The 14,671-nt window shown below is 34.5% G+C and overlaps 1 protein-coding gene across 3 annotated transcripts in view; it reads left to right on the forward strand.

The window, feature by feature from the left end:
* IQCB1 (IQ motif containing B1) overlaps positions 1-14,671 on the forward strand; it is a 53,370-nt gene that overhangs the window by 21,875 nt on the left and 16,824 nt on the right. For 2 of the 3 annotated variants that reach the window (XM_059687703.1, XM_059687704.1), the window contains exons 8-10: positions 2,994-3,172; positions 5,350-5,459; positions 5,968-6,077. The exons of the other annotated variant lie outside the window; for it this stretch is intronic. In XM_059687703.1, coding sequence (XP_059543686.1) covers positions 2,994-3,172; positions 5,350-5,459; positions 5,968-6,077 — 399 coding nt within the window. The remainder of the gene's footprint in view (positions 1-2,993; positions 3,173-5,349; positions 5,460-5,967; positions 6,078-14,671) is intronic. 3 annotated transcript variants of the gene reach the window in all.

Below are 14,671 nucleotides of genomic sequence, written 5' to 3' on the forward strand. Positions count from 1 at the left end.
TATAAAATTCTAGAAAATGTAAACTAGTTTTTAGTGACAAAATACATCAGTGATTGCACACCCCTAGAAAATCACATACTCCTGAATGAGGTGAGTATAAAGACACCCAGTAATCCCCTTTAGAGTATTTCTAAGTTTCAGATCATTTTCATGACATCTGCAAGATAAGGTTGTTAGTGTAATGAAGGAAATACCAAAGGATAAAATTCCTTTTGTATTAAGTATATGATAATTGAATTCCTATAGCATTTTTGTCTTTATGTTTGGAGATAGGTGCCAGGGAGGGCAAAGAGAAAAGGACCACAGTGGAACATAGGGAAACTTTGGTGGGGGGGAGTTGATATGTTCATTAGGTAGATTGATAGATTGATTTTTGTTTTTTTCCATTGATTTTAGAAAGGGGAGGGTGAGAGAGGAGAGAGAGCGAGCCACATTGATTGGTTGCCTTTGGCATATGCTTCTACCGGGGTGGGGAACCTGCTACCCAGGTATGTGCCCTTGACCAAAATCGGACCCAGGACCTTTCGATTTGCAGGCAGATGCTTTAACCACTGAGCCATGCCAGCCACGGTCATGTTAATTATCTTGATTATTATGGTGGTGAAACAAGTCAAAATTTATCAAATTATACACTTTAAATATTTGCAGTTGTATATCAATTAAACATTAATGAAGCTGTTAAATCAGGATTTGGTGACGTTTTGATATGGGACACAATAAAAGATGCATTCAGGTATGACACCAATATGACAAAGTTTTGGTGTCATATTGGGTAATTAAACAGTGCTATAATCTAAACAAAGAATATAAGGAGTTGGTGTGGGGAGACTGATGACAGATTCAGTATGAATTATGTTAAACACAAGATAGATATACTCATCAGGCAGTGAAATTAGTGTCCATGTAAAGACTTGGACACAAGTGTGTTTTTTATTTTCAAGATGTTTATTTTCTGTTAATTTCTTATTTGAATAAAGAATTGCCATTTATTCCTCAAGTTTATAAAAGTCAGAGAAAAATACTACATACTAATAAAACCATGTCTTTCTTTTAGCTATCATTGTATTTAAATATTGTATTCTAAGTACAAGATTTCAATATCATGTTATAATAACTAGCATAGATTCAATTATTTTTAACTCATTCAGATTTCTTTTCCATTTAGTGGCATTTCATGTAGTCAGGGTGGCAAACTTGTTTTTCAGGGTTGTTTTTTCAATTACAGTTTACATTCAATATTCTGTATTAGTTTCAGATGTATAGCATAGCGGTTAGATAATAATGTACTTTACAGAGTGGTCCGCCCAATATTTCAAATACCTATCTGGCCCCATAGTTATTATGATATTATTGACTATATTTCCTATGTTGTACTTTAGATCTCTGTGACTGTTTTGTAGCTGCCAATTTGTACTTCTTAATCCCTTCACCTTTTCTCCCAGTCCCCCAGACCTCCTTCCCTTTATCAACCATCAGTCTGTATCTGTGAGTCTCGTTCAATTTTGTTTATTATTTTGTTCTTTAGAGTCCACATATAAGCAAAATCATATGATATTTGTCTTTCTCTGGCTTGTTTCACTTAGCATAATACCTTCGAGTTTCATCCATGCTCTTGTAAAAGGTAGTATTTCATTCTTTTTTATGGCCGAGTAGTATTCCATTGTGTACCCAAATGTTTGTAGCAGCTTTATTTGTAATGGCCAAAAACAAGACGACTCAAATGTCCGTTGACAGGTAAATAGATAAACTGTGACCTCTGGAAGAAATCTGGTACATTTATGAATAATCAGCCTACAAATGATATTAAAAGCACGAGAGAAGATAAATAAGCTCAGTGGGAAATATGAATAGAGTGAGAAAGGAAATGGGTTGAAAATAAAATCCTGGGGAATAACCTTTATACTGGGGAAGGAGATCCAGTAAAGAAGACTGAGAAAGAATGGTCAGAAATCTCTGGGTGGAGCATGGAGGAGGAACCAGAAGAAAATTGTATCACAGAAGTTGAACTGGTAGAGAGTACCAGGTACAACTCTCACTTTTTCTACTGCACAGAAGTCATTTATGGTGTTATTGAATATGAATCTTTTGCTCTCAGGTAAGCGTCATTGCCATTATCTTCTACAAAGCAATTTCTCCTTTTAAGAATTACAAAATATCCTAATTAATAGTGCGTAGATAGCCAAAGGTGCACATCCCTAGAAAATCATATACTCCTTAGAGAGGTGAGTAAAAGGATCCCCAGTAATCCCTTTTGCCTTTTGACTATTTCTAAGTGTCAGATAATTTTTCAAGACATCAGTTCTGCAAGATTAGGTTTTTAGTGAAATGAAATACCTAAAGAACAATAAAGTTCTTTCTATAGAAAGTGATAATTGAATTCCTATAGCATTTTTGTTTTCATGCATCACTAAGCTGCTTTTGTAGCCTTGAAGCTTTTGAATCATCTGTTTAATATATTGCACAGTTATCTTAACTCCACAAGTTGATTTTAAGTTTTTCTGAGGAGGGGCCTTTGGCCACTTTGTATTACCTATTTTTACCTAGCATGGTGCCTTATATATACAGTATGAATTCAGTAAATATTAATTGATTTATTGTGCTGCATTCTTGGGACTAAGGTATACATTTTTTTATATATATACATTTTTAAAAAATAGTTACCCTCTGCTCGGCCGGCGTGGCTCAGTGGTTGAGTGTCGACCTATGAACCAAGAAGTCACGGTTCGTTTCACGGTTAGGGCACATGTCTGGGTTGTGGGCTGGGTCCCCAGTGGGGGCATGCAGGAGTCAGCAGATCAGTGATTCTCTCTCATCATTGATGTTTCTGTCTCTCCCTCTCTCTTTTTCTCTGATATATATATTTTTTAATGGTTACTTTCTTGGATCAGGCCACAGCCAGGCATCAAGTTGCTGAACATTTTATATTTAATTTGTTGTGATATCTATGTATCAATTAGTAATTGTACATTTTTATTTTTTATTTATTCTATTAGTGGTGATTTACTCAGAATAGAAGCAAAAACCCTGCATTCAATTTTAGATGAAGTTATTTTCAAGCTTTTATCAACTCCTAGTCCAGTCCTAAGAAGTACTGCTACAAAGCTCCTACTGTTGATGGCAGAATCCCATCAGGAAATTTTGATTTTACTAAGACTAAGTGCCTGCTACAAAGGTAGTACATATGTTCTTTCTTTTCTTGAGTTTTGAAAAAATAACATTGATGGTTTATGGAAAACAATTCCTGTGTTTTGAAAAAGTCTCTAACTGAAATGTGCAGATAAAACCCTATCACAACAGGTAACCAATTCAGGAAAAAGTCTTTATATAATCAAGCTATCTTCATGTCTTAACAGATAGCATATGGTACATTGTTGATGAATGAATATTTCATCATCATTTACAATGAATATTTACTTCCTTCTGACAAAAAGGTTGTGTATAGAATATACCATATAGTGATATAAAATTATGACCAAAAAGATTGGTGACCTTTTACCAACTTTACTGGAGAAAGTAAATCTGTGCCTGAGAGATTGACAGCCCTTTAGATATTTATATCAATTAACAATTACACTTCAACTCCCTCACTGTCTTTCCTCAAAAACAAAACATCTCCCTCCCTTTTAATCAAATGTGTATGTGAATAAAAAGTCAGAAAATTTAAGACGGAAAGGGCTCATTATATTACCCTTCCCAGATAGTAGCTTTCATTTAATTGAACATTTACTATGTGTCAAATACTACTCTACATTATATGCTTTAAAATATTTAATCCTCATAACCTTATGAGATATTTACTCTTATCCTTATTTGATAGCAATGGGAACAGAGACATGGAAAATTTATTCAGGATCACACAGTGTTGTTTTTTCAATTGCCAAATGAAGTTATATGTTAGTTTTGTTTTATTTCTTTGCTAGCCAGAGCCATTAATTTATTATTCTTATTCAACATGGTGCGGAAATGGGTTCTAGTTTATTAAATATACCTGTTTATACAGGGTTATATTATATGTAAATTTTAAAATTTTAGAATACAATGTGATGGATTTAATACCAAAACTATTACAATGGCCTTTTATAATTCTTGATGGCACTTTAGTAACTTGTCTTGCACCAGACATTACTGTGAACATTGTAATTATCTTGTGTTAAAGGGACAGAGAGGTAGAGAAATTGCCAGTAATAAAACCCTCTAGTTGATTTTGTGCCAGGTGTATGTACATTTTTAAAATCTGTAATTTATATAGATTTCTTCTATAGAAATGCGACTGTTACAACAGTTCATTATAAAGGAATTTCACCTTCCTTTCTTTTCTCAATAGTAGAACTTACCCAGTTTCTTCAAAATATTTTACAATTATTAATATTGCTGAGAACATCATTCTTAAAGAGAATATAAATCATGAAAAGATCCATATAGTGGCTTCCCCAATTGTGCACTCCAAAGCCATTGTAGCTTACTTATTTATTTTGAATACATATGTTATAATACATCATTTCAACATGCCTTGGAAATTATACTTACTTTGTACCTCATACTACTACTATGTTTTATTTTGGATGAAAATGCAGTATTATACTGTTACAGCACTTCTGTAATATTTGCTCAGGAAGCTATTGATTTGCCCCAAGTTATTTGTATTACTGTATACTGTATTACTTAATAATAACTTTAATCATGATAAATAGGTCAGCCAGCATGGCTCAGTGATTGAGTGTCGACCCATGAACCAGGAGGCCACGGTTCGATTCCTGGTCAGGGCACGTGCCCGGTTGCAGGCTCAATCCCCAGTGGGGGTGGGGGCGTGCAGGAGGCAGCCAGTCAATGATTCTCTCCCATCATTGATGTTTCTATTTGTCCCTCTCCTCTCTGAAATCAACAAAAATATATATACAGATTAATATTTTTAAATAGGTAAAAAATAATAATGACAAATAGCCTGCTTAAGTGTTTCCACTGGGTAGGTATTACAAAATATGTATTCATTATCTTTTTAAAACTGTTTTAGTCTAAGGTATTTATGTTAAAACAGAAAATAAATTGTCTATCTCTACTCTTTGACTTACCACAATGATTCCAATCCCCCTTTTTGATTAAAGAGATTGACTAGACATATTTTGCATCAGATCGTACAAGAACTGTTAGGACACAGAGCACATAATTCTTAGGACAGAGGCATATCCTAAATATCTCAATCTAGAAGTCTTTGAGAGAAGGAAAAAGAAAAATCATGTGAATAATCTTGTGTTCATTTGTTTCTAGATTAGCCTTTTTAACCTTAATACTGATTAGATAACAAAATCATATCTTATTATTAATAGTTGTATCTTTGTTATTCCATTTCAGGACTCAGAAGTCTACTAAATAAACAAAAGCCGGGGACAGAGTTTCGTCATGAATTTAGACAGCTCATTAGCCTTTTAAGCCCGAAGGTCTATCAGGAAGTAGAAGAGCAGGTACTAAATTATAAAAATAATGTGAAATTATAAAAATTATTTGCTAACATGTCAATAAACTTTAGTTTCAAAATATTGGAATGATAGCCTCTTAAATCTTTTTTTTTTTTTGCTCTCTCTCCCCCTTTTATAAGTTATTTCTAAGATCCAGAGTAGCCATAGTTTGATGGGAAAAAGGGTTACTTATGGATTGATTTTAGTACCTTGAATCTTTGACTAAGCTGTCAAACAAAGAAGTTAAAACGGTTAAATAAGCAGAACTATGAAATACTTGAAGCTCATCAGACTATATCTTGAATACTTTCTATATATTGCCTAAGTGAGCCTAACATACCTCCTTTGGGAGGTCAGGTTTAATATTCTTAGGTCTTCCCTGTCATGGGCCTATGAAAATGTTGCCTCCTGCCCAACTTATTAATGCTTCCCCAGGGCTGATAATTTAAGAGGTAAACTTCTAAAAAAAAAAGCTTTTTTAGAGATGTCTCTAAATTCTGGCATTTAATTTCAGAAACTACATCAAGCAGCATGCTTGATTCAAGCTTATTGGAAGGGTTTCCAAACTAGGAAGAGATTAAAGAAGCTTCCGTCTGCTGTGATTACTTTGCAGAGGAATTTCAGGTAAAAAATTTTGGTGAGAGGAATGTTGACCTGAGAAGGCTACATATATCTTATTAGAGTACAGCTGAGTGAAAACAGGATTTTTGGGTTTTGGGATTTTCTTCAATTTTCTAATCTGTTTCTTTTATTCTTACTTTTCATTGTTCTGTAAATTTCTGAGTTACAGCACTGTAGTAACCAGATGTGCGTTCAAGCAAAGGACATAAAGTAAAACAAGAATATAATGTAACGGATACAGTCTTACTCACTTAAGAAGTGTTTGTGGGCCAAGTCTACAGAGGGAGCCAGTGATAGTCAATTACCTTTTCGAACCCTTAAAACCAAAAATTCCCATAATTGTTTATATGTAATTATGATTAGAACATGTGTGTGTATTTAAGTATGTTAACCTGATCTTCTTAAGTAAAGAGGGCATGAATAGATATGGTTATTGTGATATGACATAATCTGTCATCTCTATTTCAGGTGGACTAAAAATGAAATACTGAAGACATAGCCCAGTTTTTGATGTGACTAACCCATCCAGATTCTTAGAGGCAATAAAAAGAGCACAAACACGCAAATTACTTAGCTCCCAGGTCATTTATGATACAGTTGAGCCTTCTCAGAGTGATTTCTCAGGCAGCCTAACTTAAATTTTAGTTTACTAAAGTGAAACTTGCATGTTCCAGAAGTCAGTGTGTCTTTTTTTAAAAAAAAAACTGAAACTATTCTTTGAATAACTGCAGCTGCATTTCTCAGTTTTAAAAATATTTTAAAATAGTGAACTAAAATTCAGCTTTAAGTTAGACTGCATGACAAACGCATTCTTTATCATAAATAACTTTTTCATAAGATCATCTACGGCTCATGTGTGTGTGAGTGAGCACACTTTTCATTGCCTGTAACAGTCTGGATGGGTTAGTGGCAAGTATTGAAGCTATTGTGGCTAACTGTATCCCTTAGTAGACATTCTTTTTATTGATGAAGGTTTCCTTCAAAGAAGAGTTAAAGATAGGATATTAATATTGGGCATGAGCTTTGTTGGTAGCAAAAAAGGCATTAATTCTTTAAACATATTTAAATTGCTAAATATAAGCCAGAGGCTTTACTAGATATTGGAGAGCTAAATAGAGTTGAGTTTGAATCTCACCTCAGCAACTTATGGGCTGAAGACCTTAGACAAATTGCCCCACTTCTCTCAGCCTGAAATTTTCCATCTATAAAATGGGGATAATTGCCTGTGTACGTCACATGATTAATATAAATTTTTTTTTTGGTATAGTACCTGACATTTAGAAAATGGTAGGGATAATACATATGGCACATTTTTTGCCCTTGAAGATTTGCAAATCCAGTTAATTAAATAGTCCTCATGAGAGGCAAGTATAATCCATTCCAGCATTGCTCAGAGTTTATTGTCTTACCTAAAAGCTCCTTTTGAATTTTTAAAAAGGATTTCTTTGGTGATGTAAATTAGGGAAATGATGAATGCTTTGAGAGACACTGTGTATATATTCTTCTGTTCAGGAGCTGAGATTTCTTAGTATAGTCTTCCTCCTGTAGTATATTCATTATTTATGGATTCTACCTGCTGTTAACCTCAGCTATTATCCTCTTACATTTAAAGGTACTCTTTACATGGATTCAGATATTTAATGTTTACTCTCACAGTAATTGCCAAATATGCCAGATTACTTTCTCTTGCATTATTAAAGAACAGAAGTATGTCTATGGAATCTAATTCATAATAAATTGTTTTAAAATAGAAATTCCATTGCTTTATGTAACCAAACCAGATTGGTTATAAATATTTCCATTAAAAGAATTTAGCTTTTAAGCCAAAGTTATTTAAATCTCACATTATAATGAATTTGTTTCCAGTATTTTGGATTTGAAGTTTTAGGATGGAGTGTGGTATAGTTTTAGCCTTTAGGTTCTATTTAATTTTCTTTTTTTAATTTTGTTTTATTGCTTAATCTATTTAGTTTTTTAATTTCAAGTTTGCTTCAAGCTTCAGCAGCTTTCCTCTTTTAGTTGTAACAGTTTATGCAAATTTCTCTTGCTTCCTTTATAGCTGGGCTTTCTGCAAAGGTTATTTCTGTCCCTTTGTGGTTAGGTCATTATCTCATATTCATTTCCCCCTTTCGTGTTTTTTTGGATGGAGAGACTGCCCATCACTCACAGTTATGGAATTATGGGCCCTGATGCATCAGAGCTCTCTAGATTCAGCAAGAGGCACTTTTTCTTAGTCACCTTTGCTAAAGCACTTTCTTGGAGGATTTTTTCTTGTTGTTTTTACTTAATGGTTTTTTGAAAGAGAGAGAGAAACATTGATTTGTTGTTCCATTTATTTATGCATTCATTGGTTGATTCTTTATGTGCTCTAACTGGGGGTCAAATCCACAACCTTGGCGTATCAGGCAGATGCTTCAACCAATTGAACTACCCAGCCAGGGCTTTTTGTTTAATTTAATCATTTTTCATGGTCAGAAACTTTATTTTCTGTTACGTACTCTTTTCCTCAGCATTGTTTTCTGTAGCAACTTACAGCTGCTCCAGTTAACTTTATGAAACTTCACAATTTTCCTACTTCTATTATGGAGTTGCTGATATTTATGTATTTTAATTATATATCTTTGACCTTGTAGGAAAATAAAACAAATTTTTCTTCTACCCATCTTAGGTTCATTGGCTGGAGCCCTGAAAATTAGACTAACAGAAAAAACAACAACACATTAACAGGAGAAAAGAGTTTATTTACTTGTGCAGTGCATATCATGCAGAAGAAACCTCACATGATAAATAACTCAAAGGGTTGGCTAGAATTTGGGCTAATAAACATTCTAACAAAAATTAGTAAATTTTGAAGGAAATGGTGGGTACAAAGAAAGGAGATTTAGGCTTCCAAGGGCAGCATACTGTCAAAAGGTAAATATATTGGGGAAATGAATAGAAGATAGGGGTTATTTGTGCAGGTTTATCTTATTCATGGCCATAAAACTTCTTTGGGATAGAGGGATTTGTGGCACTCCTCATTTCTCAGACCTTTTTGCTTTTAATTGGATAAGGAAAGCTCTGGAAAGTCTTTTTTTGCATATGTCGATTCTCATTTGCTTCCAACTCAATCTTCACACCAAAGTGGCATATTCTGCTACCTTTTTAAAAAAAATTGTTGACACTATTACAAATGTCCCCCATTATACTCGTGTCTGTGTCCATGGGCTATGCGTATATGTTCTTTGGCTAATCTCTTCACCTTCTTTTATCCAGCATCTCCCACTCCACTGCTTGCTAACATATTCTGCTAACTTTTAACTAACCCTTGAAACTGAGCTCCTTAAGGGAATAATTGTTTCTCTTCTCCTTTAGGACAGTAGTACCAAGCAGGTAGCAATTACTCAGAAAAAAATGTTTGTTGAGTAAAGGAACAGGGCCCATCAACTGCTTTGCCCATTAATTCATATGGTACTCCACAGGTTCATACTATTTCACAACAAAGGAATTCTTAGAGAATTTCTGATGTCTTGTCAGCAGGTAGTTTGGTCAATTCCCTCTTCTATGGCAAAGATTCATGTTTGTTAAATATACATCATGGAATGCAGTTACATAAATTAATTAGAGAATATGATGTCTAATCAGTCATTTCATTTTCAGAAGTGCTATACAAATGCCAGATGGTCATATGCCTACTAAACCAGTTAATAATGTTTTAATATTTGAGTGATAAGTGATTATAGACACTCTTACTCACTAAAATGTTACTAAGGGGGGAAACATTAAAAATCCTAATAAATATTTTTAAATGTGAAATTACAGTATATGAATCCAGAAACACATATTTACCATCTTTACTCATAATTTCAATCACCAAACCTCACTTTTCTACTATCTTTCTGGTTTATATTTTACTTTCATCTGCATGCTTCATAGTCTTCCAGGTTTGCCATATTTCATAGCCTGTATGCCTAAACTGTTTATTGAACTCAGGTTTTTTGACATATCAAATGTCCTAGTGATGTAGTTTTAATGATTACTATGTTTAGTATATTAAAGTTAATAATGCATACTAGGTGTTTATAATCAGTTCAGTTAGAAACAAGTGGTTTTTTGTTTTTTTGTTTTGTTCATCAATTTGAAAGGCGATGCTGTTTAGAGCCTGTTCTCTTTTACCCTCTATAAGCAGGTAAGGGGGAAACGCCCTTATCTGCATGTTGTACAGACACACCTTTTGGAGGGAAGGTCCATAGGAGAGGCTTGCTTCCATCAGCTAGTGGGAAGGAAAGGGAAAGGTTTTTACTTAATCTAACTATCAGGAGGAGCAAAAGATATGTACTTAGAACTATTCAACTCACCCTACAACCTCTCTGAAACATCTTCTCTTTTGGCACACATGTACTTGAGGTCTTTTCTACCTTTGATGATAAGGATAAGAAAGACTATGTTTTGCTTTTTAATTTTTTTTAAATTCTTTATTGTTGAAAGTATTACATATGTCTCCTTTTCCCCCCATTTACCTCTCCCAGCCCTCTCCCTCCTCCCAGCACAGGTCCTCACCCCTCTACTGTCTGCATCCATTGGTTATGCTTATATGCATGCATACAAGTCTTTTGGTTGATCTCTTAACCCCCTCCCACCCTTTCTTACCTTCCCTCATGAATTTATTGAGGTGATATTAGTTATTAAATTGTATAGGTCTCAAGTGTACAGTTCTATAATACATCATCTGTGTATTGTATTGTGTGTTCACCCAAACTCAAGTCTTCTTTTATCACCATTTATCCCCTCTTTACTCTCTTCTATCTCCCTTCACCCCCTTTTCCCTCTGGTTACACAATACTGTTGTCTGTGTCTATGAGTTTTTGTTTGCTTTTATTTTGTTTATTTTTCTTAATCCTTTCACCTTTTCCACCCAGCCCCCCAACCAGCTCCCCTCTGACAGCTGTTTGTTCTCTGTATCTATGAGTCTCTTTCTATTTTGTTAGTTTATTTTGCTCATTAGATTCCACATATGAGTGAAATCATATGGTACTTGTCTTTCTCTGACTGGTTTATTTCACCAAGCATATACTCTCCAGGTCCATCCATGCTGTAGCAAAAGGTAAGATTTTATTCTTTTTTATAGCCTAGTAGTAGTCCACTGTGTAAGTGTACCACAGTTTTTTTTTTTTTTTTTATTGCTTAAAGTATTACAAAGGGTATTACATATGTATCCATTTTATCCCCCCGCCCTAGACAGTCCCCTAGCCTCCCCTATCCCCCAGTGTCTTATGTCCATTGGTTATGCTTATATGCATGCATACAAGTCCTTTAGTTGATCTCTTACCCCCCTACCTTCTGCCCCCCAACCCTCCCCGGCCTTCCCGCTGCAGCTCGACAATCTGTTTGAGGCAGCTCTGCCTCTGTATCTATTATTGTTCAAAAGTTTATAATGGTCTCTATTGTCCACGAATGAGTGAGATCATGTGGTATTTTTCCTTTATTGACTGGCTTATTTCACTTAGCATAATGCTCTCCAGTTCCATCCATGACGTTGCAAATGGTAAGAGTTCCTTCCTTTTTACAGCAGCATAGTATTCCATCGTGTAGATGTACCACAGTTTTCTAATCCATTCATCTACTGATGGGCACTTAGGCTGTTTCCAGATCTTAGCTATGGTGAATTGTGCTGCTATGAACATAGGGGTGCATATATCCTTTCTGATTGGTGTTTCTGGTTTCTTGGGATATATTCCTAGAAGTGGGATCACAGGGTCAAATGGGAGTTCCATTTTCAGTTTTTTAAGGAAACTCCATACTGTCTTCCATAGTGGCTGCACCAGTCTGCATTCCCACCAGCAGTGCACAAGTGTTCCTTTTTCTCCACATCCTCTCCAGCACTTGTCGTTTGTTGATTTGTTGATGATAGCCAGTCTGACAGGTGTGAGATGGTACCTCATTGCTGTTTTGATTTGCATCTCTCGGATGATTAGTACCACAGTTTTTTTATTCACTCATCTCTTAATGGGGACTTCGGCTGCTTCCAAATCTTGGCTATTGTAAATGAACATAGGAGTGTATGTATTCTTTCAAATTAGTGTTTTGTGTTTCTTTGGATATATTCCCAGAAGTGGAATTGCTGAGTCATTAAGCAGTTCTATTTTTAATTTTTTGAGCTAATGCCATAGTGCAGGGGTCCTCAAACTTTTTAAACAGGGGGCCAGTTCACTGTCCCTCAGACCGTTGGAGGGCCGGACTATAGTTTAAAAAAAAAACTATGAACAAATTCCTATGCACACTGCACATATCTTATTTTGAAGTAAAAAAACAAAACGGGAACAAATACAATATTTGTATTTGCATGTGGCCCGCGGGCCATAGTTTGAGGACCCCTGCCATAGTGTATTCCACAGTGGCTGCTCCAATCTGCATTCCCACCAACAATTGAATCTATCTGGTCTAGTGTGTCATTTAAGCTACTGTATAGGTCTCAAGTGTACAGTTCTTGTGTGTTTTTTTTTCTGGAATATCTATCCATTGATGTCTGTGGGGTGTTAAAATCCCCTACTATGACTATGTTTTTGTCAGTCTCTCCCTTTATGTCCATCAAGATTTGCTTTATATATTTAGGCGCTTCTATATTGGGTGCATATATGTTTACAAGTGTTACATTCTCTTATTGAATGGATCCCTTTAGTATTATTTAATATCCTGTTTGTCTCTTCTTATAACCTTTGTTTTGAAGTCTGTTTTGTCTGATATAAGTATTGCTACCCCAGCTTTTCTTTTGTTTCCATTTGCATGAAATATCTATTTCCATCTTTTTACTTTCAGTCGGTGAGTTTGAGATACCATACTCTTCAGTGGGGACTTTTGCAACTAAGATATTGTGAACCACTGCACATGGGCATGGGGGCCAGACCTTTTCCATGTCTCTGCTCATCTTACTGGTTTCTACATGGCTTCTGTAAATCCTTGGTTATAATACTTATGTTCAGCTAGTCTTCAGTTGGATATTCAGATTGCTCTATAATTTAGCAGTAAATCTGGTTTGGTGTAGGGAGGAGGTGAGTGTAGCTTCCAATTTCTCTGCAGCAATCTTGGAATTATAAGAAAGATATTTTGAAACAAATAAAGTCTCTACTTTGGCCTAAGTGTAAAACCAAAGAACAAATTGTACTAAGTAGCAGTTAACCCTTTGTACGCCATAAGCATCTATAGACGCAGTGGGGATGGTTTCCATTTTGGACTCGTGGCAGTTAACTGGTTAAGAAGCAACTGATCAATGATTCTCATCATTGATGTTTCTATCTCTGTCCCTCTCCTTCTCTGAAATCAATAAAAATATATATTAAAAAAGAAATAAATGGAAAGAAAACAAAACAACACGCATGAAATGTTATCAAAATTATTTTCTGAGTTTTCTCTACTTTAAAATACTTTCTTTTAAAGTTGTCTTATTTGTTTTTGCTTTTTCACAAGAAATTGAGTTAAAAATCATTATAACTGTCTACACCATTATGAAGTCTGCCTTTTAATACTACCGAGCTATGGCCAAATTGACTACATTTGTTGGCAATTTAATTATAAGAAAGCAAATTCTCTTAGTAAGATACATGCAAATTAAATCTATATAGATAAAATAAATAATGCATTCTGCTTCTCTTTTGTCCTCTTTGGTTTCTTTCTGTATGGTTATCTGAAGGAATTTTGAGTATAGTATGTTTACTAGAGACTGACACATGTGATCTCCTTACATAGTAATTTAGGAAGCATTCAAAACTGGCTAGAAATGGCTAAGGAGAAATTTTGTTGAGTAAAAGCAGATAATACAAAAATCCTAATTAAATAAAATTTTGTGGCCACATATTATAAAAATAATATTAATAATTGAGAAATATGTAAACATCTAAAGAAAATTAAAGTCATCCATAATCACACCATGCATGTGTTGAAAGTTTTGTTTTTAATCACTTGTTTTTCTATATAAGTAAATACACACACACACACACACACACACATATATTTATATATATTAAACAATTTGGATCTCTTCTCTATCCTGATTTTATTTTCACTTGACTTAGATTGTTGGTATCTTCCCATGTTACTGAATATTCTTTGAAATTTTCATTTTTTATAGTACCCATCCATTGAATGAACCAGTATTTATTTATCCAACTCGCTATTGTGGGCGTATTTTTGTTTTCAACTTGTTACTGTTGTAATGCTATGGAGAATAATATATAACACGTTTTTCCTTAAGAAAATTATTAGAAATGTAATTAATTGGTTAATATTTTTAAGGCTTTTGATATATTCTTTTTATTGATTTTAGAGAAAAGAAGGGGGGGGCACATTGACTGTTGTTACACTTATTTATTCATTCATTGGTTGTTTCTTGTATGTGTGCTAACCAGAGACCTTGGCACATTGGGATGATGCTCCAAGCCCTGAGCTACCCAGCCAGGGCGACATGTATTTTAAGCATTTCTCTGAAAGGTTGTATAGCAGCAGCACATGAAAATTTATTTCATCATTCTCTAACACTAGGAATTACGTTTAAAAAATTTTTTAACAATATTTATATGTATACTAATGAGTTTAAGCATTTTTCATATACTTCTGAGTGGACA

Source organism: Myotis daubentonii, chromosome 3 (assembly GCF_963259705.1).
Source record: "Myotis daubentonii chromosome 3, mMyoDau2.1, whole genome shotgun sequence".
Lineage (NCBI taxonomy): Eukaryota > Metazoa > Chordata > Mammalia > Chiroptera > Vespertilionidae > Myotis > Myotis daubentonii.